The sequence below is a fragment of the Pinus tabuliformis genome, chromosome 1_2, assembly GCF_031772625.1.
Source record: "Pinus tabuliformis cultivar Carrire ecotype Pingquan chromosome 1_2, CPIR1, whole genome shotgun sequence".
Taxonomy (NCBI): domain Eukaryota; kingdom Viridiplantae; phylum Streptophyta; class Pinopsida; order Pinales; family Pinaceae; genus Pinus; species Pinus tabuliformis.
Genome location: NC_142298.1, coordinates 368,462,363 through 368,490,201, shown reverse-complemented (window position 1 = coordinate 368,490,201; position 27,839 = coordinate 368,462,363). Strand labels below are relative to the sequence as shown.

The following is a 27,839-nucleotide window of genomic DNA, read 5'->3' as shown; positions in this document are numbered from 1 at the left end:
ACTTGACTTTGCTTGGAGGTGTTTTCTTTGACTCTAATACATAAGTATACCTAGTGTAACATGCCCTTAAGGTCTTCAACATAATTCTTTTGACTCTTTGACTCACCTACAACACTTTAACATGTGCTAGACCTATTTCAATGAGCAAGAAACTCATTCACATATATAATAAAAATAATATTTCTTTTCTTGAATAAATACAAATATCAAAAGTACATTTATGAAGACCGAACCTAGTTACATTTCCTTCAACACTCCCTCTTAACTAAGGAGGTATTCATACAACATTACAAGGTGTTTGACTATTTTTTCAATCATGAAAATTCACATAAGAGAAATCGGACTGGCAATCCATATGTTATAGCATCATAGTAACCAACATTGTTTCCACAACAAGGCCTTGACTGACAGCTCTATCTCTCAATAGATTAGAGCACAATGTTGGCGAGACCAATGACTTATAGACAACTTAGTCGTTGTCTTTCAAGGTACATACCTACCCAGGTGTTCACTGAGCATGACCTTCTAGGACTATTCTTATCTTGGGTTCCCAGCCCTCAAAGAATATCAGTCTTCTTACCTACTCTTGTCTTGGATGCCCTACACATCCTCAAAGAGTATTCGATGCCAGATGATTACCCATTCCTCCCATTCTTTCTTCCCAAATGAAGACAAGAATGTTGTGTCTATCTCTCCCTCTCAATTGAGGAAGACGTGCCCAAGTATCCTCTAACAATGTACTTGTCCAAGTTCCTTTGTAATTGGGAACTTGTTATAACTCCCTCTTAGCTAGGGACTTGTCCATTCATCAACAACTTTTTTTTTGTGGGTCCTCCAACTGCTTGATATCCTTCTTTCCTTTGATGTCATGAAGTCTTTGTTCAAACTTCTTCTTGGTAGGGCACCATCCATTGATCACTTTCCTTCCTGGTTTGTCATGTCATTGCTTCCTTCGTGGAAAGTGGCCTTCTTGTCATATATCAGGTTCTCTTGTCATTTGGCTACTCCTTTGTCATCTTGTCTATGCTTCTAAATACTTTTTCATATGGATGCTTCGTTGTAATTGCTTGTTTCCATACTTTGATCTAGTAGCCCTTCATGACTTCATTATGATATTGCTTCACATCTTTGTAGAGTAGAATCAGTTATCTACACATTTCATATCTCCAAGACCTTCATAGGTGTCAAGGGTCCCTTGATCTTTTCCCTCCTTTATCAGAGTTGTCTTGCCTGCTTTCGAGAGATGTCTCCAACGGATCTTTGTCAGATAGTGATTCTTTCTGACCATGGTGTTCTTCTCATGCTTGATCTCTTTCTTCATTGGCTTCTTCTTGGATAGATTGGTCAACCACCTTCTACTCCTTGTGGGAGCACTTCTTCATTGCCTACTTCTTGGACTAGTCAGCATTTCTTCTTGCTTCTTAGTCAACAATCTTATACTCCTTATGTGAGTATTTCCTTTTGTTGACCTTCATTGCATTGTAGTACATGCCTTCGAGCATGTCATTGGTGAAAGAGATTCTTTCATACTTGATCATGTCATAGAACTATGACTCAATAATATACATATGATGACATGACTTAACTTTGATGCATACATACCTCATCTTGATTCTCCTTTGATCATCTTAGCTTCATTTGGTTGTCCTTGGTGTGGCCCTTCTTGCTTCATCTTAGCTTGCTTGCATATCATCCTTTTCTTGAATCCCATGAATGGGACTCCCAATGAGACATCTGCTTTTGATTATGAATCTTCTTTTGAAGATTCCATCAAAGGATCTTGAAGATTCTTACCTTACAAATGTTTCTTTCTTTTTTATGATGGAGGTCTTCTAAGATTCTTAATCATGACCAATTTTATTTCATTGTGGATTAGGTCCTATACTAGGTATGCTCCTTCTACATGAATATATTGAGCTATATCTACCATGCCCCTATATTCTAGAAGATATTTCTAACCATGCATTTTGTTGTATTTATAAATGCTCTTTCGACATGAGTATTTTGAACTCTATGTACATCATGCTTCTAGATTCTAGAAGATGTTTCTAGCCAAGCAATTTTATTATTCTATTCCTACATGCTCCTATACCACTCAAAACTTTGAAAGAAGACTTTAAGTAAAGAAGTAGACTTAGTCATAGTAGAGATCCAGAGGATCTTCCTTCTTTTGCTTCTTTTGCTTCTTTTCTTCTTCTTTCACCTCTTGAGTCATGTGAGCTTCTTCCCTTTTTCTTTTTTTGTTGTTGTCCTTCTTAAGTTTTGGACAATTCCTTTTGTAGTGTCCATATTCTTGGCCTCCAAAGCATTGGATTTTGTACATATCTCTATTGTTTGTTCTTCGCGGACCAAATTTGCCATATTTTCCCTTTTTCTTGGCCATGGATGCAAATTCTTACTCCTTTGATCCAACATCCTCTTTTTCTTTGAGTCTAGTTTCCTCTATCTTGCATAGAGACCATAATTCACTTAGTTGGGTAGCTTCCTTCTTGGCATATATGCTTGATGTGAAGTTGCCCCAATCCTTCATTGGGGCAACTATGATTGTCATTTCTCTGTCAAACATTACTTCTTCCAGCTCTTGAAGGTGATCCCTCATCTCAAAGATCTTCATGAAATATGGAGCTATTCCTTCCTTTGATATCTTCATCTTATACAAATCATTTCGAAGAGATATCACTTCTCCAGTTGTGCTTACCGAGAATAGCTCTATTAGCTTGTCATAGATTTCTTTTTATGTTTCAAGTTTGGAGACATAAGGAATGAGAGAGTCTTTGAGAACTATGATTGTCATTTCTCTATCAAACATTACTTCTTCCAGCTCTTGAAGGTGATCCCTCATCTCAAAGATCTTCATGAAATATGGAGCTATTCCTTCCTTTGATATCTTCATCTTATACAAATCATTTCGAAGAGATATCACTTCTCCAGTTGTGCTTACCGAGAATAGCTCTATTAGCTTGTCATAGATTTCTTTTTATGTTTCAAGTTTGGAGACACAAGGAATGAGAGAGTCTTTGATGGATTTTATTAGAATCCTTTGAGCTCTTGTCTCATCTTTATTGTACTTGGCTAAGGCTTGAGTTTGTTCCTTAGCAGGGATAGTGATATTCCCTTTGATGTGTTCTAGAAGTTCATTCTCCTTAAGAAGTAAATCAGTCCTCTTCTCCATGCAAGAAAGTTATTGGTACCTGCCAATTTGTTGTTTTCCGTACAAAAAGACATTGATGTAGTGGACTTGCTTTCTCCTTGAAGACTTGATGGCTTGCCTTCCTTAGATCTTGATGTTCTTCAAGTTTCTTTCTCCAAGTGCACTTGCTTGATGATGAGATTTGCTTCATGGCTTGTAGATGATGTAGGTCCTTCTTTGATTTGTTCTTCTTGTAGGTGCCTTTATAAAAGGCTCTTCTTCTTGCCTTATAGTCTTCCTTGATGAATGATAGATGGTAGACCTTGAAGTGATTTGAGACTTCTTGGCTTGATGCTTCAACTTTTGTAGATGCCCTTTCTTGATGAGTGTTCTTGAGATGCCCTTTCCTTGATGTGTCACCTTAGCTCTGATACCATGTTGAAGAATCTAGGGCAATTAGATGTAGTGTGATTCTTCTTGACTTTATAACAATTTGTGGAGTCTTTTTACAATTTGTCTTGTTAGCTTAATCTTCTTATTATTATTATTAATGTATGTGTGTGTACTTCATCAAACTGCTACCAAAAACATAAGAACAAGAACACAAGATGGTGGCTCTCTATTGGGGCCAAAACCTCTCTTCTCTTGAGAGGAAAACCCTTCGGTAAGTTTCTCTTATTGAAGCTTCTTATTGATCAATGCCAAACCCTAGACCCCTAATGAGAGTATCCTCCAAGCACAAGTCAAGTCCTTCCTCCTTTCTTACACTTTGTCTTCCCGACACTTTTGTCCTTCTCCTTTCGGCACTTCGTCCTCCTTCTTCTGACACTGCGTTCTTCTTTCAACTATTGATAGACCTTGTTGCACTTGCTCTAGAAGAGACACATTTTGATGAGTTCCTTTCCTTGTGACGATCCCTTCCTTCTTCTTGACTAAACGAGCCCCTTCTTCAAGGTGTAGGTGTAGACTTGATATGATTGTCCTGCAGTCCTAAATTCTCGCATGTGTGGGAGGTTTACTTGATGTTATAGGCTCTTTTCTCCTTCGCTTGAGTGCCCTTCTTCTTCGCTTGAGTAGGAGGCCTTATAGGCCTAGTTTACTAGCCCAAATGGTGAGATATGTTAACTATGAGTTTCTATTGTTATGACCGCAGGCAGCCATCCCTTTTCTCGCACGTGTGAATGCAGCTCGCCCTAGAAACAATCCTTGTTTACTTCGGTTTGTATCTCTCATTCTTCACTGCACTAGAGGCTCCTTCTTCGTCCTTCGTTCACCTTTTTCTTGGCTTCCTTTACTTCGTTGATTTCAAAGATGAGTTCATGACGTTATGAGGGAGTGGACAACCTCTATATATAGAGGATTGTCCCTCCTTTAGGCCAACTTGCTGACTGTAGGCCAACTTAACTTCTTTGCTTCGGATGGCTTCTTTTGATGGTGTCTTTGCTTGGAGGAGACTTGACTTTGCTTGGAGGTGTCTTCTTTGACTCTAATACATAAGTATACCTAGTGTAACATGCCCTTAAGGTCTTCAACATAATTATTTTGACTCTTTGACTCACCTGTAGCACTTTAACATGTGCTAGACCTATTTCAATGAGCAAGAAACTCATTGACATATATAATAAAAATAATATTTCTTTTCTTGAATAAATACAAATATAAAAACTACATTTACGAAGACCGAACCTAGTGGCATTTCCTTCAACAAGAGAGGCTAAGAAAAACAAGATCTCTAAAATCCAAAAAAGGTTTCGGGAGAAAACACCTAGAAGAAGCTCAATTAGATTAATTGATCGATAATTAAAAATGCCTCAGTCTAACTTAGGGAAATCAATTAATTAAAGGGAATTAATTGAGAAAAGTGAGAATGCTCTAAAAACTCACATGGATTGAGTTTGAGATTATTTAAGTTGTTGATGGAGATCTAATCATGGTCGTTGGTTCACTAACGAGAGCTTATAAGAGCAAGATGATGGGGATGGAGAAGATACATCGAGTGATTGGGTGATCTAGGCAGATCGAATTTCTCAGACAGCAAAGATTCAACCGGGAAGAGAATTTGAGCCAGGAATCAAGTAGCAAAGGTTGAGAAGCAGTAGCAGTGAGATTCCAAAGGAGTTTCCAATTCTGCAGAGGCAACAGCAAGAGGTCGAGTTTTTTCCTCAGTGAGGCTGCGTTGGCAACTTCAAAGGAGGGTTCAATTTAGCTAGAGAGAGGGTTGATTCAATCGCTGGTGGCAAGGAAAAATTCCAGAAGGCCAAGTGAGTCATTCTCAAAGGTTAAGTTGGGCAAAACGACAACATCAAAATAGTTTCACAGGCAGTACAAACTGACCTGCGTAGAGGCAGCATAGATTATGACGCAAGGGTGTTCAAACAACCAGTTTGGCCAGTTTCGGAGTTGAGATCGGTGTCGAGTGAGACAAAAATTGTCTCACTAATTTTTGGCCATATTGTTTTGTTGAGGATAGCCGATTTGGCATCCAGATTTTTGTACTTAGATTTCATTACTGCATAATAATAATAATACCCTCATCTACTATACCAATTTTCCCACATTGGATTTTTCCGGGGACTTTTGTCCAAAAATAATGGTCTATTTTATTGTGTGTGCTCTATTTTCATAGTTCCAGTTTTTTTCGCAACATATTTATTTTGGTGAAAATTGCAGTTGTGATTTTATTCATTGTTTGTCGTAAAAAATAAATTGCACTTAATAATAATAAGTTAGAAAATAATTTCCAATTGTTGCAATAGATTGAAAATTCCACAATTGCATAACAATAGATGAATGTTCCTAGTGGATGGGATTTTGTTCTTCTTCCATGAAAAGCCATAGATATTGAGTAGGTAATTATTAAAGAGTGGTTGTTAGGGCATCATTCTTTAGCCTCCTTGAAGACAGTTTTGGCCAATTTTGAATCATCATAAACTCCATAGCCCAAGGATTAGGCATTGTTCCAAGAAAAATTGGTGATCAACCTTCCCTTCTCTCTCTTTTCTTCTCCTAAAAATTATGGCCCCTCTCCTTTGGATGTCTAGCTAGGGTATCTTGAATGGCACCATACCTGACCCTCTTACAACCTTTTGACTCTTATCGCCAACCTCCACATGAAATTTAGAGTCCCATTTGTTGGAGTCTCAAATACTTCCCACGATCATGTCATATGCTATGACACTCCTTGTTAATGAACCATGCACCCTCGTCAATGGTGCCCTCAGAGAAAGGAAAGGCTAGAGAAAAATCCTCTTTGAAAATTCTTGCTAAGTCATTTTGCTCGACTATAGATGTAGCAACCATTACTATCTCTTTTTTCTTCTCATTATCTCCTTTCTTATGATGCGGACACTTACTCGCATAATGACCATGCTTGCCATATATGAAACACTTCACCTTGTTCAAGTCCTTCGCTTTGCCCTTCATCTTACTAGCAAGAGCCACATACACTCCATCAGACTTCTTATGAAAATCCTCGTCCCACAATTCCTCTTGGATGAAGTCATCCCATAACCTGTTCCAATCTGGCAACTTGTCTCAAGCAACTATTCCTTTGATAAATGGCTTCCATTCCTCAGTGAAGCCCTTCAAGACAGTTCTTACTAATTCAGATTCTGGAAGGTTATCACTAATGGCAACAAGCTCATCACAAAATTGAGAAACCCTTGTGAGATACGAAGCCACATTCTTTCCATCCATCATCTTGGTGCTCTCGAGATTTTCTCTCAATACCATCAACCGATTCTCGTTCTTGTTCTAGAACAAATCCTGAAGAGCCTTCCACATATCATGTGCAGTGTCCTCCTGGTAAGATGAGGCAGTGTTGTTAAAATCCCGATAAAATCGCGATTTTTTCAAAAAATCGCGATTTTAACCATAACCCGATCAAATCGCGATTTTTATCCATAAAAATCGCCAATTTTTTTTATACCCGATTTTTTCGAAAAAATCGCGATTTTTTGTGAAAAAATCGCTACAGGCGCGGGCAGCGGGCTTTTATATGCAAAAATCGATTTTTTTTTTTATTCATTTGGCTGTCCGCGCGGAGGAGGAGGAGAAGAGGTGAGGGAGAGCAGCTGAAGGGTTTCCGTCGGATTTGGGAGCGAATCCAAGCGTTTTTAGGAGGAATCCAAGCCAAGATCACCAATTTGTCCGTAAAAAAGGTATGTAGATTAATTTTTTTTTGTTTTGCTTCTATAAAAACTTTGTTTTTCATTGTTTTTAAAGAATTTTTTGAAATTTTTCATTGATTTGGGATGGGTTATTTGTTATGACTATGAGAACCAATTTTTTATTTTTATTTTCTCATTTTTTTTAAACATTGTTTATTTTTTTTGAATTTTCATTGTTTTTTGGCATTTGCCATTGGCATTTGGTTGGGTAACTTGGGTTTGGAAATTGGGATTTTGGAAATAATTAACTTGTAATTTTGTAAATGCTAAATTGTAATTTGTATTATGTAATCCTAAATTCCTATTTCCTAATCCTTATTTTTCCATAGGTTTGCAAATTCAAAATTCAAAAACAAACATGCCAAGGAAATTGGATCCTTTCTGGGAATATGGTGAACCTAAAACTCCGAATGATAGACAAAACTTGTATTGCAAGTTGTGTGGAAAGGAGATATTCGGGGGGGTGTACAGGTTGAAGTTCCACCTTGCACAAATCCCTGGACGTAATGTGGAGCCCTGTAAAAATACAAATGCTGAAATTATCCGAAAAGCCATGAAATCATTGGGAGAATTAGAGCACACTAAAGAGGCCAAAGAAGAACTTTTGAGGCAACTAAAAAGGTCAGCTGAAGGAAGTGGGCCAAGTGGCACTGGTTCTACTGCAGCGTCAGTCAATCCGGTAGCTGCATCATCATTTTTTGTTCCTCGAACCACACCTGGTGCACAACCAACTATCGGTTCAATGCTAAAAAGAAATGAAAAACAACAAGCTGACAAGTTGATGACAAAATTTCTCCTCTGGAGTGATATTCCTTTCAGCATTGTAAGGAATAATCCATTTTTCCAACCTACTGTTGATGCTATTGCCAGTGTTGGCCCGGGGTACAAAATCCCTTCTCTTCATGATTTCAGAGGCCGGCTTCTTCAAGATGAAAAGCGTGACTGCACCCAAAGATTGGAGGATTTTAGGGCATCATGGGCACAAACAGGATGCACTGTTATGTCAGATGGTTGGACTGACCAAAAGGGGAGAACCCTTATAAACTTCTTGGTTAGTTGTCCCAAGGGGACTATGTTTATCAAATCTATTGATGCAACTGATCAAATCAAAGATGCAAGAACTTTATGTGATTTTTTGGATGTGTTTATTTTGGAGGTGGGTGCAGAAAATGTTGTCCAAGTCATAACGGACAATGCTGCAAATTATGTTGCTGCTGGTAGAATGCTTATGGACAGGCATCCTACTTTATTTTGGACACCTTGCGCTGCCCATTGTATTGATTTGATGTTAGAGGACATAGGGAAAATTCCCTTTGTCAAAGAGACTGTTGACTCATCAAAAAGCATCACAAAATTTATTTACAATCACACATCTGTGCTTAGCTTGATGAGACAATGCACCAACAACAAAGAGTTGGTGCGCCCTGCCATTACACGGTTTGCGACGAGTTTCATATCTCTTCAATCCCTCTTGAAATCTATGTGGGATTTGAAGAGAATGTTTCTTTCAGAGGAGTGGCGTTCTTCGCCAATGAGCCGCAAACCAGAAGGAGAGGCCATGTGCAGACTTGTTTCATACCAAGAAGACTTCTGGGCGGGAGTGCAGGAGGTGTGCGCTGTCACTGAACCTTTGGTAAAGGTTCTTCGGTTGGTAGATGGTGAGAAGCCCGCAATGGGCTATTTGTATGAAGCCATGGACAGGGCCAAAGAAGCCATTCGGTCCTACTATGATGACAAGGGAGATGATGGGTTCCAGAGACAACTCCTTCTATGGAACGTCATTGATGAGCGATGGAACAACACACTCCATCGTCCCATTCATGCTGCTGGGCTTTTCCTGAACCCTGTATTTTCTTATGCATGTGGGTTTGATTTTGATACTGAGGTCGTGGAAGGATTATTAACCTGTGTCCAGAAGATGGTGAGATCTCCAGAACAACGTATAGAGATCTCTAGACAAATTGAGACATATAAGATGTCAGGTGGCACATTTGGCTTTGAGATGGCTGTCATTGATAGGACGATTAAAATGCCAGGTATTTTTTAGTTTGTACTTTGTAACTTTGTTTCAAATTTCATTGTCTCTTCAAATTCCATTTTTTTCTTATGTTTATTTAAAATTTTATTTGTAATTTTGTTGTAGACGCATGGTGGAAGATGTATGGTGGCAGAGTACCCCTTTTGCAAAAGCTTGTCGTACGCATCCTCAGCCAAACATGCAGCTCCTCGGGATGTGAGCGCAATTGGAGTGTATTTGAAAAAATACACAACAAGAAGCGCAATAGGTTAACAACTTAACACTTAAACATTTAAAATATTGCAAATTTCCAAATAAATTTTTGAATTCATTAAACAATATTTTTTTTTATAATATTAATTATTAATTATTATTTCATGAACTTTGTACAGGTTGGAGTCCCGTAGACTTAATGACATGGTCTATGTCTACTACAATCTTCGATTGTGGGTGAGGCAACTAGAGAAGACACCTGATATGGATGCCATCTCATTGGATGGGATTGACACCACTGCTGAATGGAGGGTTGAAACCGAGAGACCTCTCATGGATCCCACTGAGGATTGGTTAGTGCAGGATGAGGGGGAGGAGGAGGGGGAGGAGGAGGAGGAGCAGGAGCAGGAGCAGGAGCAGGAGGAGGAGGAGTTGGAGGAGCAGGACGAGGAGGTGACACCGCCTACCGGGTTACCACTACCACCAATAGAGGACGTGGTCTCCGTCTACCTACAGTAGCTGCTACTTCTACAGCTACTCCTTCAGCTTCTAGAGCACGTCAGACTCCACTGCCATTTCCACCACCACAGGCACCAGCATCTTCATCTAGGGGGAAAGAGAAAGCAGTGACATTTTCTCGCAAGAGGGGCAGAGGAAATCAATAGGATTAGAGTCTTAGACTTTCATTTTATTGTATATGACATTATGACATGATGAGATACATTATCATATTTTTTGTTGATATTTTGAGGCTGAGTTGGGACTTAGGACTTACTATTCAGGACATGATTCAATGTTATGTGTGATTTTAGCGCTAGAAATGATATTAAACATCTTATATATTAGTTTTTTTATCATATTTATGTGTCAATGTATTTATTTTATGTTGTAGATGGTTTAGATATTAAAAAAATTGAAAAAAAATGAATATTTTTGTGCCAAACGATTTTTTCCCGATTTTTTCCGCTTTTTTCCCGATTTTTACGATTTTTTCCGCTTTTTTCCCGGCGCCGAATAAATCCCGATCGCGATTTTAACAACATTGAGATGAGGTATCAAGTGATCCTTTACTCCATCTAGGATGATCAGCTTGGCCTTCGCATCCAACTCTTTAGGAGTTGTTGGCTTCGCAATCTCCTTGTCAGCAAACTCCCATACTTGTTCACCAACAAAACCAACCTGATCCTTTCTTTCCAAGGGCTATATTTCGACAGCCCATCCAACCTGTCCTCATATCTCAAACTAGCAACTATCTTCAACATGTTGTTAGTCCTTCAACAAGTCAACCAGCTCCCTCTTAGGCTGCTGCCTGTGCACACTCTGATTCAGTTGTCCCTTCAAAGCAGCTCTGATACCATGTTGAATTTTCCTTACACCCTAGGTATGGTCTATGGCTAGACTTAACACACAAACACACTAGCAGTGTTCAACCAAAACAACTTTGCACAACAGAAGTGGAACAATAAAGTACACAACCATTATAGTCCAAAAACTTCTTATTATTTGTCCGTCAATAAAACAAACTTAGGGCTCTTGTACCAAGGATCATGGCCCTTTAGAAATCTGATACAAGACTACAGTACAGCAGCACAACTAGGGCTTGAGGTCAACTCCCTTTGACCTTCAATTTGCCCAACAAAAATAAAGACAAAATAATCAACTTACTTGCTGATTAAGCTCCTTTTCAATCAGTCCTTTCAGTGCTGTTGTCCACAGAGAATCACCTCCATTTGACCTCTGTCCTAGCAATCCATTACCACCAAAAATCTCACAGGGATGACTCCTTTCAGTGCCCTGCACTCTCAGCTGCTCACAGTCAATTTAGTCCTTCAAATTACTGTATATATCAGCTTTCAACCTTGCTGTTCAATCCTACATTAATGAGCAGACTTCAACATATAAACTCAGCACCCTTCCAACACAGAACAACAGCCTTCTCAAGGGTTTGGCCTTACCACAGTGTGATCTGCACCAACCTAAGGCCTTTCGGCCTTACTGTAGTCAGCCCGGAGCCCTCTTCGCCTTCTTGTACATGGCTTGAGGCCCTTTTGACCTACTCTGAGACAGACTGAGGTCTCCGCCTCTTCCTCAGGGCTTTGGCCCTCCTTCCTGGACAGAACAGATCCTCAGGGCTTCGGCCCTCCTTCCTGGACAGAACAGCTCGGCCAGCTCCTTCTATAACTCGGTCTTGGCTCAGAAAACACACAGAATAGTCACTCGGCCTTCTTCTAGAGATCTCCACATCTTAGATTGCTCCAGATCGGCTTCTTTAGAAGTTCTGCAGCTCACTCTTGGCTTACTGTGCACACAAGGATGAGATGCTACGATTGTGAAATGACCTCCAAGGTCTATCAAATATATAGGATCTCTAATGTTGACTCAGGAGCCCCTTTTGTCCATCAAAGGTGTCCTCTACAACAAATAGAATAAACAAATGATTTTTTTGGACTCTACGCCACGAATTTGGGTCCAAAACCCACAGACTTGGGTACTTTACCCACAAAGTGGGTTTTCTCCTCACACGTCAAGCACCCAGGACTTGTGGGAGTGCCTCCCAAGCTACACGATTTTCAACACTGTCTGCATGAGATAGAACTTGCTGGATTAAAACACCCTCAAGGCGATAAGTCAACACGTCATGCATACATGCACTAGCCTTCTTAAGATCTGTGCCCTAGCTGAATCTGAACCTTCTCATGCAAGGTGCCTAATCTAAAAATACAACAGTGGCTAACTAAAACAAACAGCTAGTCCAAAATAAGAAAAGCCAACACTTTCCTAACTTGGAACAGCACTTTTAAATAGAGATGGTGCATGGGCATGCCCCTCTATCACAAGGATGCCTACTAAAAGCTGTTGCACCCTCACACACTGACCTCTCTACTGCAAAGAAACTAGGGCATAATGGATCTGCTGAAGCGTGCCAAGCTGCTGTGAAGGAGAACAGTGACCAAGTAACCAGGTAAAACTAACATAATATTGTATTAAAACCTTAAAACAGGATTTGAAATGACCTTGGGAGTCTTGCATTGCAAGTTGCAACCCCTTTTAAATATCCTTCTATGGGAGGAATAATTGAATTAAAAAGAATCCCATAAGAAACCAGAGCGAGTACAAATCAATGATTCTAAATGTTTGTTCCAAAACTATGTATGTCACTCCATGAGACATGCCTATGGACAACAGCAGAAGGAAATAGCTGCATTTGCCATGGTTCCAAGACTAACAAGTTTACAATAAGATCTGTAATCATTCTAAGCCTTTCAAATCCCTTCATAGGTGATTAATCCTAATATTCTAGCTTACTCAAAAAATTATATCATGTTTCAACTAAATAGTTCCTAGGCATTTTACTATCATATTTGACTTAGGATCTACTTACCAGGCCATTTCGTCTCACTTTATTTCCAAATTCTTCACTTTATTTTCTGTTATCTTACCTTGCTGGTATTCAAAATATTTAGAGACTACTTCAGTCCGCTGTTTGCTCAATGTTTCTCCATTTATAGCCTTGCTCGGAAGTTTTTGCCCTCTATGAGGGTGTATACATTGAACTACAGATGTTTTCCCTCCTAGTGTAGAAGCAAGTATACAGTATGCATTGAACTGCAAGTTCAAATTTATCTATTAACTGTAAAGCCAATCGGCTATAGAAAGACTATCCATAGAAAAGATTGTAACTAGAAATAGATAGTAGATACAATATTTTAATCAAAAGTTAAAAATTTGAAAGCCATGTTTTACAAGCTCCGTAGCTGGGGCAACTTTAGCATATGTAATCGGGGGACTTTGGAAAATTTTCAAGGATAAAATTTTACCAGACTATACAAGTCCCAATTACCTCTGACAGAACATTCATGTTCAAATTTTCTTTTTTCAGAAACCATCAAGCAGAAGAAATGTTCTAAGGAAAAAAAAAGCTAGAATATCAAACATCAACAAAACAGGTATACCCCACTCAAATATGATTATTATCCAAAGCCAAATAACTCACGTCAATCTGAAGTGTTGCAATCCACAACTAAGCACATTCAGATGTGAACATAATTTAAGAAACCCGACTGATTCGCTGCTTCACTGATTTACGCTTGTTCAGCAAATATGAAATCAAGCTCTTGCTTCTAGCAGGAGGCTTGCAAATATCTAGTTGGTGATCATCACTGGGCAAACGCATCGATGCAGACTTAGAAAACCTAGAAGAATCCTGATGACAAACAGATAGCCAGTATTAACATGATGATATTACATCTTTGCAATAAATTTGGAATAAGACATAAAATTGCCAATATAAGATTGAATTTTAAATTCAAGTCCTTCAAGACGCACATAAGTAAGATACATCAGAAGTCCTAATCAACAAGATATATCGAAGCATAGTTAAGAAAATAAAGCTAAGTAGATCTAATGGTGGATCAGTTATTTCAAGCAATATAAAAACTCTTTATTTCTCAAAAGTTCACCTAATATAACTGACAGTCGGAGTAAAGATTCCAACTTGTTAACTGAACATGATAGGTCCAAAAATGCAGCAATATCACTGTTTTGTTTTCAAATATTTATGCAAATCAGTCTTTCTCTGTTATGAGAGTTTATGGCCACCAAGGAAAGACTATGCTTGAGTTTACATGCTGTCGTAATATTGTCTTTTTCATAATGATTTTATTACTACAGATTAGTTATATAAGCCTTATAAACACCGCAATTAGATCCCTATAAATAAACGTCTGAAAATTCCAAACATAAGAGAGAGAATTAGAATGAGTCTCCTGTGGCTATAGGTCAAAACAGTTGGTGTAAAAAAGTATTTAGGCTTTATAAACTTTCTTGCAAGTCCATGCTTCAAGTATTGAAGACCACAGCAATGGCATGTCCTCGTCTATAGAGATCCATTACTACAGGAAGCTTATGCATGTTAGCAGTATAGCACCACTCATTCATCCAGATTCCACATCCACAATCTCTACTACATTTTCATGTTGGTGTCTTCTACCCAACTATCCCCTATCACTTTGGATGTCCTAGGACAATTCCTTGAATAGCCACCATTGTAGCAGACTGATCAGCATAGATTCTAGATGGAGGCTCCATCGCCTATCTTTTACATATCAGAATACTCATATTGCCTAATTCCAGGTGCATACATTCCCACATAAAGCCTCTTTTCTGCCCATTTCATGGGAGAATTTATGGTGCTTTGTTCCAATTTTTCATGAAATTTGCATCTCCTAGATTCATTTGTGGCTTGGTTTCATTTCAGTGTGGGCATTTACTTTATTTCAGCTTTACATTTTAAACCCCAGGATTGTTAAATTGCCATTCAATTTCCATTTATTTTACCACTCATGTTGCTAGGGTAACGGAAAAACATGAAAAGGTATGCTAGCACCAAAGAGCACCCATGAGAGTTTATTCCCCTTGTAAGATCATAAACTTCCAGTTGAATCTTCATACATCCAATCCTCACATTCCCTCTCACAGAATCCACCAAACAAAGGAAAGGTACAAGCTCACACATAACATCTAATAAGGAAAGAAGAATTGCAGAATCCTAAAAATAAGGATCAACAGCCGTGTGAGAAGCCTCCTAAAATGACTCTTTTCAAATTTCATCTCCTCTCCTAAGCAAGGAAATTTTGATAAGAAGATGTGAAAAGCCTTAGCAATGTTTTACTTGTAGAAAAAACTCATCATAGGAATGATGGTCCTGAAAATAGGCAATGAAATGATGGTCAAAAATAGCAAAAAGGGGTAATTGTGATTTGCAAAGAAAGTCTACCAAGAAGGTAATCCTTAAAGAGTTAGCATTAAGCACTTCAGAAAATTTCAACTAAACAACTTTCTTTACATTGTAGGGATGAAAAATGGTGTTGAGACACATATTTTCATAGATCTTAAATGTACTCATACCTTTTTCTCCAAAAAAATTGTTAAAAAGTCATAAGCAAAAGTTAAGGAAGATCCTTATGCTTGTGAATTGTAGTTGATGTGAAAAATATGAATGCAAATACACAGGAGATGTGAAATGTGATATTTTATTCAATTGGAGCCATTTGGTACAATGCAGTAAAACACCTCATATTTCATCCACTAGGTAATTATTCTACCTACCTTATCACTAATAACCCTCCAGATAAACTCCTTTACCTACATCCCCATTTAGGAAAGGACTTTTTGTGTCCAAGTGAAAGATTTTCCACCTACATTGCACAACCATTGCCATGAAAGATTTTCTACCTACCCTGATTGTGATAAATTTGGCTACAGGAGACAGAATCTCTTCATAAACTATATTGAAGTTATCACATTTGGACTTAGATCGGACTTGGTGAGGTCCAAAATTACGACCCAGCCCGAACCCGGCAAACAATTTTGTTGAATAAACAGCACATAAAACATTCAAATTGTGTGTGTCACCTTGATTGTGATAATATTGGCTTCAAGAGACGGAATCTCTCCATAACATATAGCAAAGTTATCACATTTGGACTTATATCATGCTTGAAATGGCCCAAAATTACAACCCAGGTCGAACTCGACAAACAAGTTTGCTGAATAAACAACACATAAAACATTAAAAGTATGTGTGTGTGCATATGCATCATGGGAAACACCGACCTAGGCAACATTCCATATTAGAAATGCCCTAAAACATCGAAATGGGTACAAAACACCTTGGAAATGTTGTCAGCCATATAGTTAAATGTTTCACAATTTGGAAAAGCTGTATGATACAGCCAGCAGTGTTTCAGAAATTTCCAGCTGAGTTTCAGGCACTTTTTTGGATGTTTGTGGGCCCACCAAGCAAACCATGAAGCGCATGGGGCCCATAGGCAAGCTAAAAACATTTATTGAACAGTCTTTTATGAAGAGATTAGCCACAATCACCTGCATAAAACAAAATTGTGAAGTCGATAAGCCAGAGGAATTATCTCGAGAAGATGTTCAATTACCAATAGCATGATATATTCCAGCTCATTTGAGGAAGAAGGATACTATCCACAACAGTCTAGGAAATACTCAAAAAAGGAAACCAAATACCCTGAAGTTCAAAAGAAGCCTAAAAGGAAAAGGAATCACAATATTAGTAAATTACTAGATATTGGGAGCACCCACAATATCATGGACATTAATCTTGCAATACAACTAAATCTGTTCGTGCACAATGTAAAGGATCTCATAGTTACAACTGTTGATGGTCAACCAATCGAAAGGACAACGTGATGCATAAAATTTTGATACATTTAGTGTTATGAGCAGAATGGCTAATGCCATTAGGAACCTGTGCCACAAATATCCAGGAATAATTCATAGAATTCAAAAGGCAGGGAAGGAACCACAAGTTGTATGGCTCGACAAGACAAAATCTTCTACAAAACGAAATTGCAAATCCCTCATTTCTGCTGCAAACAAGCGGCCTAGATAATCTCAAACAAATCCAAAATCAAGATGAAATCATTGCTACTTGTGGAGATATAACCTCTCTTAATCATTGTTACTTGTGGAGATATATCACTACTTGTCTTCTTACTTCTCTTTTATCTAAAAAGCTATGTAAGGATGACTAGAGTGACTTCTTGTGAAGATAGTATTATGGAAGATCTTGCAATTTTCATGGGTTTTCATGGCTAGAGTTTATGGATGCAACTGATTTTTTGAGTAAGTGTTCTTATGAATGATTATGGAATGTAATTGTAATTTTCTAGTGGGGAGGGTGCATTCTCTTGGTTTCTTCTTGGATAAATCCCTTCGTAAAAACCCTGGGAAGATTTCTAGTGGAGAGTCTTCCCTTGAATTTATTGGATTTGTAAGATACTAGGTGGATCTTCTAGGGTTAGTAGTGGACAGCCCTAGAGCTGTCCACTACTAACCCTAGAAGATCCACCTAGTATCTTACAAAATCCAAGAAGTTCAATTTCTCTCTCCCAAGAGAATGTGTAGTTGACCCCATATGCCCAAAATATACGTAGTCACTTGTCTTCTCACAATAGTCAATCATAGAACTCAAAATTTAACTTTTATTTTATTGTTTTAGGGTAAGATAGGGTTTATATCAAAAATACCTTCATTTTCAGCCGTCAAAGACTAGGGAAATTTGGTATTTATGTATATGCTTGACTTGAAAATCATATTAAATCCTAAATTGCAATTGCTGATTTTATTTTTAGCCCAATTCAGGCTGACCTTCTAGGGTTTTTTGGCTGCTACATTCATTTGAAATTTCTGTAACCATTGTTTACTCAAAACCCTAGTTTTATCCATCGCCTAAGCCCTATTTTTACTAGCTTATTACTTGTCTATAGGGCTGAATTATTGCTATTGTCATAACTTGTTTTTCTGCTTAATTTATCATTTTATTTCAAATTTTATAACACCTAGTAGCACTTTCTTTGTTTGTAGTTGTTGGGTGTCATCTTGAAATATATATTGACTTGATAAACCTTCTAAGCAGCCCTAGACCCTCATCCACTCAAATATGGAATTTACATTCAACAACCACCTAATCTTTAACTTGTTGAACAAACCTAGTTAGGGTATTTTGAGCAGTTAGATAGATGTCCTTAGGCTTGATCCCTTCTTGCGTTATAAACCCTAGAAGCCACTAAGGAAGATTCCCTTGTATAGGATCCATACTTCACTAAAGAGAGGGAAGTTGTTGCCTAGGTGACAATGATAACACTTCCATGTTACACTCGTCTTAGCACCTTGTAAAGGCTTTGCACTAAGGTGCCAGATTTTTTGATAACTGGCCTCCCTCGCTTCATATAAATAGAGGGAGGAGATAATCATTTGATCATACTTGTAGTTGTTCACTCTTGTAGATCACACACTTGAAGAAATGAGATCCTATTGCAAAATTGTCTTCTTGTAATCTTCTTCATGCATATCTGCTCTCTTTATCTTGGATGTTAGGTTCTTGAAGGAATTTTGAGAGAAAATTTAGTGTTAGGGTTTCACCATAAGGATGTGTTACCTCCAAAATTTGCACAAAAGATAAGTCCAATCACCAAGCAAAAACCCCCAAGATTTTGCTTAAGTGATAGGTACATTTTTAGTAGGATCATTGTAGAGGAGTTCAACAATCAATGCTACTAACATCAAGGTACATAGACAAATTGGTGCTCTTGATTAAATGCTAGTTCGATACCCTCATACATGACAAAATCCAATGGAAACATTGCAATCCCCCCAACTCTGAAAAACTATTAAATCTACTGGATTTTGAGTGAGATCTAAAATTCTACTTTCTCCATATGAAATCCAATGAGATCGGAACCACTCTCAAACATCCTGAGTCATTTCATGTTTCATCCTTTTACTTCAAGAATTTAACATTACCATGAATTGCATAGTAATAGTAGGGCCATAGGCTTGAATATTAGGCACCTATTGTAGGGTATTGCCCAACTAAGGAAAAAAATTAAAACAAAACAAGCCCCACTTGTTGCGTTCTACATGGTTTTACTGAACCGATACCAAATCGGCCAGTTTGGTACCAAATCGGCCAAAAACAGTTTAAGTAACTGATTCGAACTGGTGTTTGCCTCAAAACAGTTGGACCAGCCGGTTCAAACCAATTCAGTCTGGTCCTAAAAACACTATACCTAACACAATTGCCCTTGAGAGAGCAAAGCTTAGAAGGATGTTCAAATACAAAATGAGGGTGGGTTTATAAATAGCTAGCGCCTCATAAAGTGTGACCGTGGCCAAAATATAAAATATAGCCGATTAAAATACAAGTGAGAGTTAGTGTGCAGATAACCAACAAAAAAGAGTGATCAATTGTAGTTAAAATAAAGAAGTGCGAGGATTTATGATTACCCATGTCACCATAGGATTAGCCCTATGCATAATATCCTTCTTGGAGATGGACAAGACACCAAGTAGAGAAAGCACTGGATAGCACCTTCCCCACAATTTTGAACAAGGATCAACTGAAGATAGATCCTCCCCAAAAAACCATAGTACCAATACTAATATGGATCCACAACTAGGAAAATGGGGTCTTTGGCAAAGATATAAAAATAGGAACCACTAGAGTGTGTTGCATATAGGATGTCCAATAAGGACAAATACAATAGGTGTGTGAGTTTATGGCTACTGAACATAGTTTCACCTAAGAGAGCAAAGCTCAGATGGAAGTTCAAATTTAAGATGATAGTAGGTTTATAAATACTTAGCTCCTCATAAAGAGTGGCCATGGCCAAAATATAAAATATAGGTGGCTGAAATACAGAGTGAGATTTGGTGTTTGAACAACCAACTTGAAAAGATAGTCAATCGCGATTGAAATAAAGAAGTCAAGGGGTTTAAGATTACCCATAACATCATAGGGTCAGCCCTATCCATAACATCCTCCCTAAAGATGGACAAGAGGCCAGAAAGAGAAAGCAAGAGATAGCACCTTCCCCACTATTGTTGAATAGGGATCATCAGAAGATAGATCTTCCCCAAAAAACCATAGTACCAATACCAACATGGTTCCACAATCAAACAAAGGGGGTCTTTGGCAGAGATCTAAAAGGAGCCACTAACATATCTCCACAATGGTATGATATTGTCCACTTTGGGCCTAAGCCCTCATGGATTTGTTTTTGGGCTTTACCCCAAAAGGCCTCATACCAATGGAGATATTTGTCCATCCTTATATACCCATGATCCTTCCCACTTCTAATCAATGTGGGACTTTGTTCGTATACCCAACAATCCTCCCCTCGAACAAAGGACCATCGAGCCTCCCCTCAAACGATTATCCATCCGCAGGATTCTCCCCTCTCTACCAACCAGGATTCTCCACTCCAATGCGTTGGAAGCACACGCCTTACATGGAAGCACCACCTGTCTCAAGAGCTTGCTCTAACCGAGCTCATCCACGGGCTTACCGGGGCTCACCACCTTCGTTCGGCATTCTGAGGATTTGGCTAACTTCGAATCTGGCTCTGATACGAGTTGTTAAAAAATTCACTGCATAACATAAATAATCACTGAGAATTACTGAGAGGAATAAATATAAAAATAACCAGCAACAACCATAAACACAAATGTTTATCCGGGAAAACCCCAAATTCGGGGAAAAACTCAACCATAATGAAATTTCATTATCCTTGGCCAAAACCCTGGCCAATCCGACCAAATGAGCCTTCATCGCTCACCTCCAGGTCTTGCATTACAATGAAGTCCTTCCAGTCTTTTATAAGCTCCATTACATATAATAGCACTGGCAGAACACTATGAGTGCACAATACTATGTGCCCCAAAACCATCACTGTTTAACCTGGTCAACTTTGACTCTATCCTGAGTCAAGTTTACCTAACAAGATCCTCCCCAAAAAACCATAGTACCAATACTAATATGGATCCACAACTAGGAAAATGGGGTCTTTGGCAAAGATATAAAAATAGGAACCACTAGAGTGTGTTGCATATAGGATGTCCAATAAGGACAAATACAATAGGTGTGTGAGTTTATGGCTACTGAACATAGTTGCAAACAAGAGAGCAAAGCTCAGATGGAAGTTCAAATTTAAGATGATAGTAGGTTTATAAATACTTAGCTCCTCATAAAGAGTGGCCATGGCCAAAATATAAAATATAGGTGGCTGAAATACAGAGTGAGATTTGGTGTTTGAACAACCAACTTGAAAAGATAGTCAATCGCGATTGAAATAAAGAAGTCAGGGGGTTTAAGATTACCCATATCATCATAGGGTCAGCCCTATCCATAACATCCTCCCTAAAGATGGACAAGAGGCCAGAAAGAGAAAGCAAGAGATAGCACCTTCCCCACTATTGTTGAATAGGGATCATCAGAAGATAGATCTTCCCCAAAAAACCATAGTACCAATACCAACATGGTTCCACAATCAAACAAAGGGGGTCTTTCGCAGAGATCTAAAAGGAGCCACTAAAGTGTGTTGCATATAGGATGTCAAATAAGGACAAATATCATAGTGTGAAGGCTAGAGATCATACACTCAAAATAATCCATCAAAACAAGTTTAGAACCATCCATAGAATCATGGGTGAGAGAAATCATGTGGACTTGTCAATGGAATTGCATCAAACGAGGAGAAAGGGGTATCCTTTCCAAAAAAACGGCCATATGCTTGTTAAATCACTGTGAACTATAGAAATTTGAAATTTCAAGAACCTAACTTTTATTGCAAATTCAGAAATTTCAACTCAACCTTGAGGTTTCCCAGATCTATTTCTTGTGGCCTTTTAGCCTTGGGACTAGATCTGAAACATTAATACTTCACTTCCCTTTAGCCTTGGGGCCTTACAGCAGCAAATACTTCACTTCCCTTCAACCCAATTGACAAGACAGCCCAAGAAAACATATAATGAACGAGTGTACTTCAATACCACAATGTTATAGCCCTTAGGGCACACTATTTCAAACCAGTGTTTTTAAAACCGGAACCGGTGACCGAACCGGTCCACCTAGCTAACCGGTTTACCGACCGGAACCGGTCTAACCGGGACTGGTTTGGTCTAAACGAACCGGTTTTTAAAAAATACATTAAATAATTAATTTTTAATGAAACAAAACTATTTTTAAGATGTAAAACCATGATTCCAAGCCAATAGAGACAAAATATGCAAAGTTTGCTCATTTATATACCATGCAAAGGTGAATATATCAAAATGGCACCGAGTGCAATACATATCATCGACAAAATAGCAAAATACATAAGAAATGAGGCTCTAAATGGCCTATAAAGTCCAAAAACAATGCTGCAAGCTATGAGGCCATTGGCCTACTACAAGTCTACAGTGTACACATGATCAATCATCAAGTCCATCACCACTACTAGACACAAGATCATCATCAGGAGCTACATAGACATCATCTGGTTCAGAGTCTGAGGATGCCTCTGCCTCATCTGCAACATCAGTATCAATGCCACCAATGACAATAGAAGTGGACCTAGTGGAAGCACGAGTTTGTCGACCTGCACGACTAGTGCCTTCCATTGGTTCCTTGCCTTTCCTTGATGCCGCTACTGATCCTGGTTCTGATGCCGCCACATAATCTGCCTCATCCTCCGCTAAAGCCATGTCGATATCAAAATCAGCCTCAAACACAGGATCTTCAGTCTCCTCCACCCATTCTGATGTTGGATCAATATCGTCCAACACAATGGGATCTAGATCAGGTGATTTGCTCATCATTTGGTTCCTCCTCAGTCGAAGGTTGTATTGCACAAAAACAAGATCATTTAACCGTTTTTGTTCCAAACGGTTTCTCTTCTTCGTGTGTATGCGCTCAAAAACAGACCAATTGCGCTCACAATCTGAAGCACTGCAAGTTTGACTGAGGACTCTAATTGCAAACCTTTGCAATTGAGGACACTGGCCACCAAATGACTCCCACCAATGTGCTGCAAAGAAAAAGACAATAATTAGTAACTTAGTTTATAATTTGAATTGTAAAGAACGTAAACAATTTTAACTTGAAATGAAAAACAAAATGGAAATTGGAATTGCTTACCTGGTTGGTCCACATCTCTTGCCATCTTTGCCAAGTTTTTGCCAAAAGTACCACTTGCTTGATTGAAAATAGTAAGCTGTCTATGTATATCCAACTGGTCTACATGGTTAGGGACCATGCGCTCCAAGCAATCAATCAATCCAGCTCTGACCTCCCCATCATGTTGATCTCCTAGCCGATTTTTATAGTGATACCTTGGGTTCAAAAAATACCCGGCTGCATGTATAGGACGATGGAGTTGATTGTTCCATCTGTTATCAATGATCTCCCATATACGGCCATATTTAGCTAACCTGTCATTGTAAGCTGCCCGTATCTGCTCCTTTGCCTGATCCATAGCTTCATAAATGTAGCCCATGGCCAATCTTTCCCCATCCACCAACCTTAGCACCTTAAAAAGGGGCTCGGTAATTTTCACAAGCTCTACAGACCTTTTCCAAAAATAAGTGTCTAACACTTTCTTTTTGGTGTCTTTTCCATCTGGTCTACGAGCCCACCGAGATTCAGACCATTCATCAGAGGAAAACATTTTCTGCAATTTTCTATGTTGACCATTGAGACATTGCAACGTGAGGAAGTGAGTTGCAAATCTCGTAATTGCAGGCCTAACAAGCTCTTTGCCTCCAGTGTGTTTCCTCATTAGGCTCAATACCCATGAGTGGTTGTAAATGTATTTTGTAATGCACTTGGCATGCTCTACAGTGTTTTTTACCCACTCCACCTTGCCTATATCCTCAAGCATGAGGTCTATGCAATGTGCAGCACATGGAGTCCAAAATATGGTCTTATATTTGGCCTCAAGCATCTTTCCAGCAAGAACATAGTTTGAGGCATTATCAGTGATGACCTGCACAACATGCTGCTCCCCAACTTCCTGAATAATGTTATCCAAAAGCTCAAATAGAAGGCTTGCATCCTTTACCCTATCAGATGCATCAACTGATTTCAAAAACATGGTTCCTTGAGGGCAAGAAACAAGGAAATTAATGATAGTGCGGTTCTTTCCATCGGTCCATCCATCTGACATAATGGAACAACCTGTTTTGACCCATGACTCTCTAAACTCAAACAAATACTCATCAATGGAAGATATCTCTTTTTGCAAAAGAGCTCCCCTCAAGTCATGCATACTAGGGCCTTTGAAGCCCTTTCCTGCAGCTATAACAGAGTCCCACATAGCTTGGTAATAAGGTGAGCGAGCAGCATTAAATGGGATATCTGAATCATACCACCATCTAGCAATGTATTGGTGAGAAGTTTCTTTGCATTGTTTTTTCCAATGCTGATCCAAAGTGGGTTGAGAACTTGGCTGGGAGGAAGTGGGATTAGATTTAGAAGAGGCAATGGTGGCAGAAGATGAGAAATAACTTTGGATGTTTGGTCTCTTTGGTCCTTTTGATGGTTGGCCAACTCCAACAGAAGGATGAACATAGTGAAAGGGGTCATTGGTGGAAGGGATAGAAGTGGAGTCTTGAATCTCATAATCATCATACCCACTCTGTTTCATAAGATTCATGGTTTCCATTAATTCCCTCTTCCTTGCAATTTCATCTTGGATGGCCTTCTCCCTAGCCTTATCCTCATAAAAATTTTCAAGCTTGGCAATGTATTCTGCCCTAATAGGACCTAACAGTTCTTTTGGTGCATCACATGGCTTTACTTGGCCTCTTACCCCAGCCAAGTGTTGTTTCAACCTAAGAATACCCCCACCTCCAATAGATTTATGGCATAATTTGCATATCATTTTTCCCTCAATTACATCACAATGAGCCCATGCACTGTCCTTTCCTTTTGGAGCCATGTTTGCTTGAAATAATAACAATTTGCAAATAAATCTGCCATTTAAAAAAAAAATTGCAGCTAAGGAACATGGAAAACCAATGATAAATGTAGGAAAAAAATGCACATGCAAGCTACAAAATTTGATAGCATAGAGCTAGAGAGTTCATAGGCTTAGCATAGATGATAGATCATTGAAGTGAGAAGTTTATAGCACAAAAAAAATAATTCATGGACAGCAGACTCAAATGAGGAATTATCAAGTGCAAATCCTTACCTGGAAATGCAAAGTAGCTCCCTTAGCCTCCTCTTGATGATGGCAACTCCACTGACAGCTACACACTATCTCCAAAATAGCTCCAACTCCAACTCCAAGATGACTACTTCAGCAAAAACTCCACACTCTCCAAGCTCACAAACAAACTCACAAACACTCCAAATCAGTTGTGTGAGACAAATGAGAGTGAGAGGGGTGTCTTATAGCAAGTGTGAGGGTGTTTTTGGAGGGAAAACACCTTTCCCTCACCCCCAAAACCCCTAAACCGCCCTCAGAACCTAAACCGCTGCGCTTTTTTGTGTTTACCGGCGGCCTGTCCATAAACCGGCCGGTTTAGGACGGAACCGGCCGGTTTGCTATAAACCGGCCGGTTCCGCCCTAAACCGGCCGGTTTTTACCGGTTAGGGCCTATTTCTGGGCAAATGAGGGTCTGAACCGGGTTAGGAGGGCCGGTTCCGACCGGCCAGGCTTCCAACCGGCCGGTTAGGCCGGTAACCGGTTTTCTCCACCGGTTTTTAAAACTATGTTTCAAACATATAAAACATCTGAATTCTCGGATTACAGCAGAGTATAAGAGCATTACAGTTGCTCCTTTATCTTGAAGATATGTGTTAAACCGCTTAACCAATTTAGAAATATGTTATGTCATATCAAAATGAACAACAAGTGCTGGAATCTACCCAATCAAAATGATAGCATAAGCTGAAAATCAAATCTGCAAATACATAACATTTGGACAGCTGGAACTTTCATTTATATAAAAGAGATGAAGTACAAGTACATACCACAGCTTTATTACAAAGCTGATAAATTCAAGCTCTCCAAAAGCTAGGGAAATCATAAGAAAACACTAACCACCAACTCCTTCTAGCTAGAAATCGCTCCTAACCAAATGTAGTCACTCTAAAGATCCTCAAAAAGCTAGCATCAACACCAACAGGTCCTCCTTGGCACCTACAATTGCATGCCACAAGTGTAAAGACATCCCGCTTCTCTTCTCCTCCATAATAAGCATAACAAGTAGCACTAGGGCTTCCGGATGCCACAAAACTCTAGTCATATTCTCTTACAAGAACTACAAAATAAAACGCTTTCATTGCTCCTATAGGCTTTATCCCAAACCCTAGTCTTATTTTCCTCCTTAGGGTGAAACCCTAACCCTATACTTTCCCTTGAAAATCCTTTAAGAACCTACCATCCAATAAAAAGAGAGTAAATAATCATGAATGTGATTACAAGACAACAATTTTCCCCCAATATCACATATCTAACACAAGTATGTGATCTACAAGAGGGAACAAGTGCAAATATGATCAAATGATTCTCCTCCCCTTCTATTTATATGAGAGGTTATGGAGGCCTACAATACAAAGCGAACCAAGTTCACTACAAGCAACCTAGCTCTACACAAGAAAGGTCGACATGTGGGGCGCTCCAACTAAAGGTAACACATGTTAGGCTCTGAGGCATGCACATCCAACAAGCAAGGCTACAAGGCTAAATGCTCTTCAAGAAAGATCCAAAGCTCCTCCTCCAAGGGCTGCCAATGCTCTAACACTCACTCCTAAGCATGGGGGATTCACCTTGTTGATGAATATCTCACCATTTATTCATAAAGGGAGTTTTTAAATTATGAAAAATAGAGTCAAAATATTGGAGGTATTTGGGAAGGGATGTAGGGTAGGGAAGATTTATAGGTATTGTGGGATATAAAAAGGGGTATTTGGAAAAAATTAGGGATATCTATTAAAAATAGGGGTTATTTTTATTAGAAGAATGTATTGGTAGGTGGCTCAAAAAAAGGACCTTAGGAGGTTTTTATCAATATCTAGTAAGATTTGGGGTGTTCTTCAATATCCCATGATTGTGGGAGCTATGACACAAGTTGACCAAGTGGAGACCCCAAGCTCCTAATGTTGAAATAGGTAACTAGGTTTGGTCTTCGTAAATATCAAATGTACACTTGATTTTGAATATTGTAAAAGAAAAGAAAATTATTATTATTATTTTTTTAGCATGGGTTTCATGCTCAAGTTCAATTTTATAGGTCAAGCACCCATTGAGTGCTTCTAGGGTTTGTCATAGAGTCAAGAAGTCAATTGAGTCATTGTCATATATGAAAGACCCCATTGGGCACTTTGTATCATGTAAAGAAAATTTATATAAGTCATTTAGAGTCATAAAAGACCCTCCAAGATCAAGTCAACCTAGCTACAACAAGTCGACCTTCAAGGAATGACAAGTTGGCGTCATAAGGGCCATTCAACCACCATGATAAGCATATATATAAGAGGTACTCGACCTCATTTGAAAAGCATCCAATCAGCTCATGGAAAACAAGAAAGAGACTAAGAATAAGAGCGAAGGACATTACAAGGTAGAAGAAACTGGATTTTTAAGGATTGTTTTTGGGCTAAATCTTCCCACACGTGCGAAGAGAATTAGGGCATCATCTTGTTGTGGGGAAGACCGAATTGAAGCCATCACAAGGAGCCGAAGTTTGGGTGTAAAATCATTAAGAAAAGAAGTCGAGTTACCAAGGAAGAAGAAGCACTTTGAGCAAGTTGAAAAGGAGACCTAATTTACCATCTTCCACCCACACATGCGAGCTAGGGTTTCTACAGTAGAGGCCGAAGTTGCAGTCAAAGAGTTGCAGGTCCGAAATTGTAGTTGAAGAAGAAGTTGCAGCAGTTGTAAAGCAAGGTTGACTTGAGTTGACTTTGGGAAAATCAAGTTCATCAACAAGAGGTTTGACTTGGTCT

The 27,839-nt window shown here is 38.9% G+C and overlaps 1 protein-coding gene across 2 annotated transcripts in view; it reads right to left on the bottom strand.

Annotated features, from left to right (window-relative positions):
- Positions 1-13,210: 13,210 nt before the first annotated feature.
- Positions 13,211-27,839, bottom strand: part of LOC149205903 (putative protein ABIL4) — a 30,027-nt gene continuing 15,398 nt past the window's right edge. The window contains exon 9 of one of the 2 annotated variants that reach the window (XM_089395220.1): positions 13,211-13,733. In XM_089395220.1, the coding sequence (XP_089251346.1) occupies positions 13,578-13,733 (156 nt within the window). In that variant the 3' untranslated portion in view covers positions 13,211-13,577. Of the gene's footprint in view, positions 13,734-15,545; positions 16,415-27,839 lie in introns of those variants that run through there. The other variant, XM_089395219.1, reaches the window with a different exon arrangement.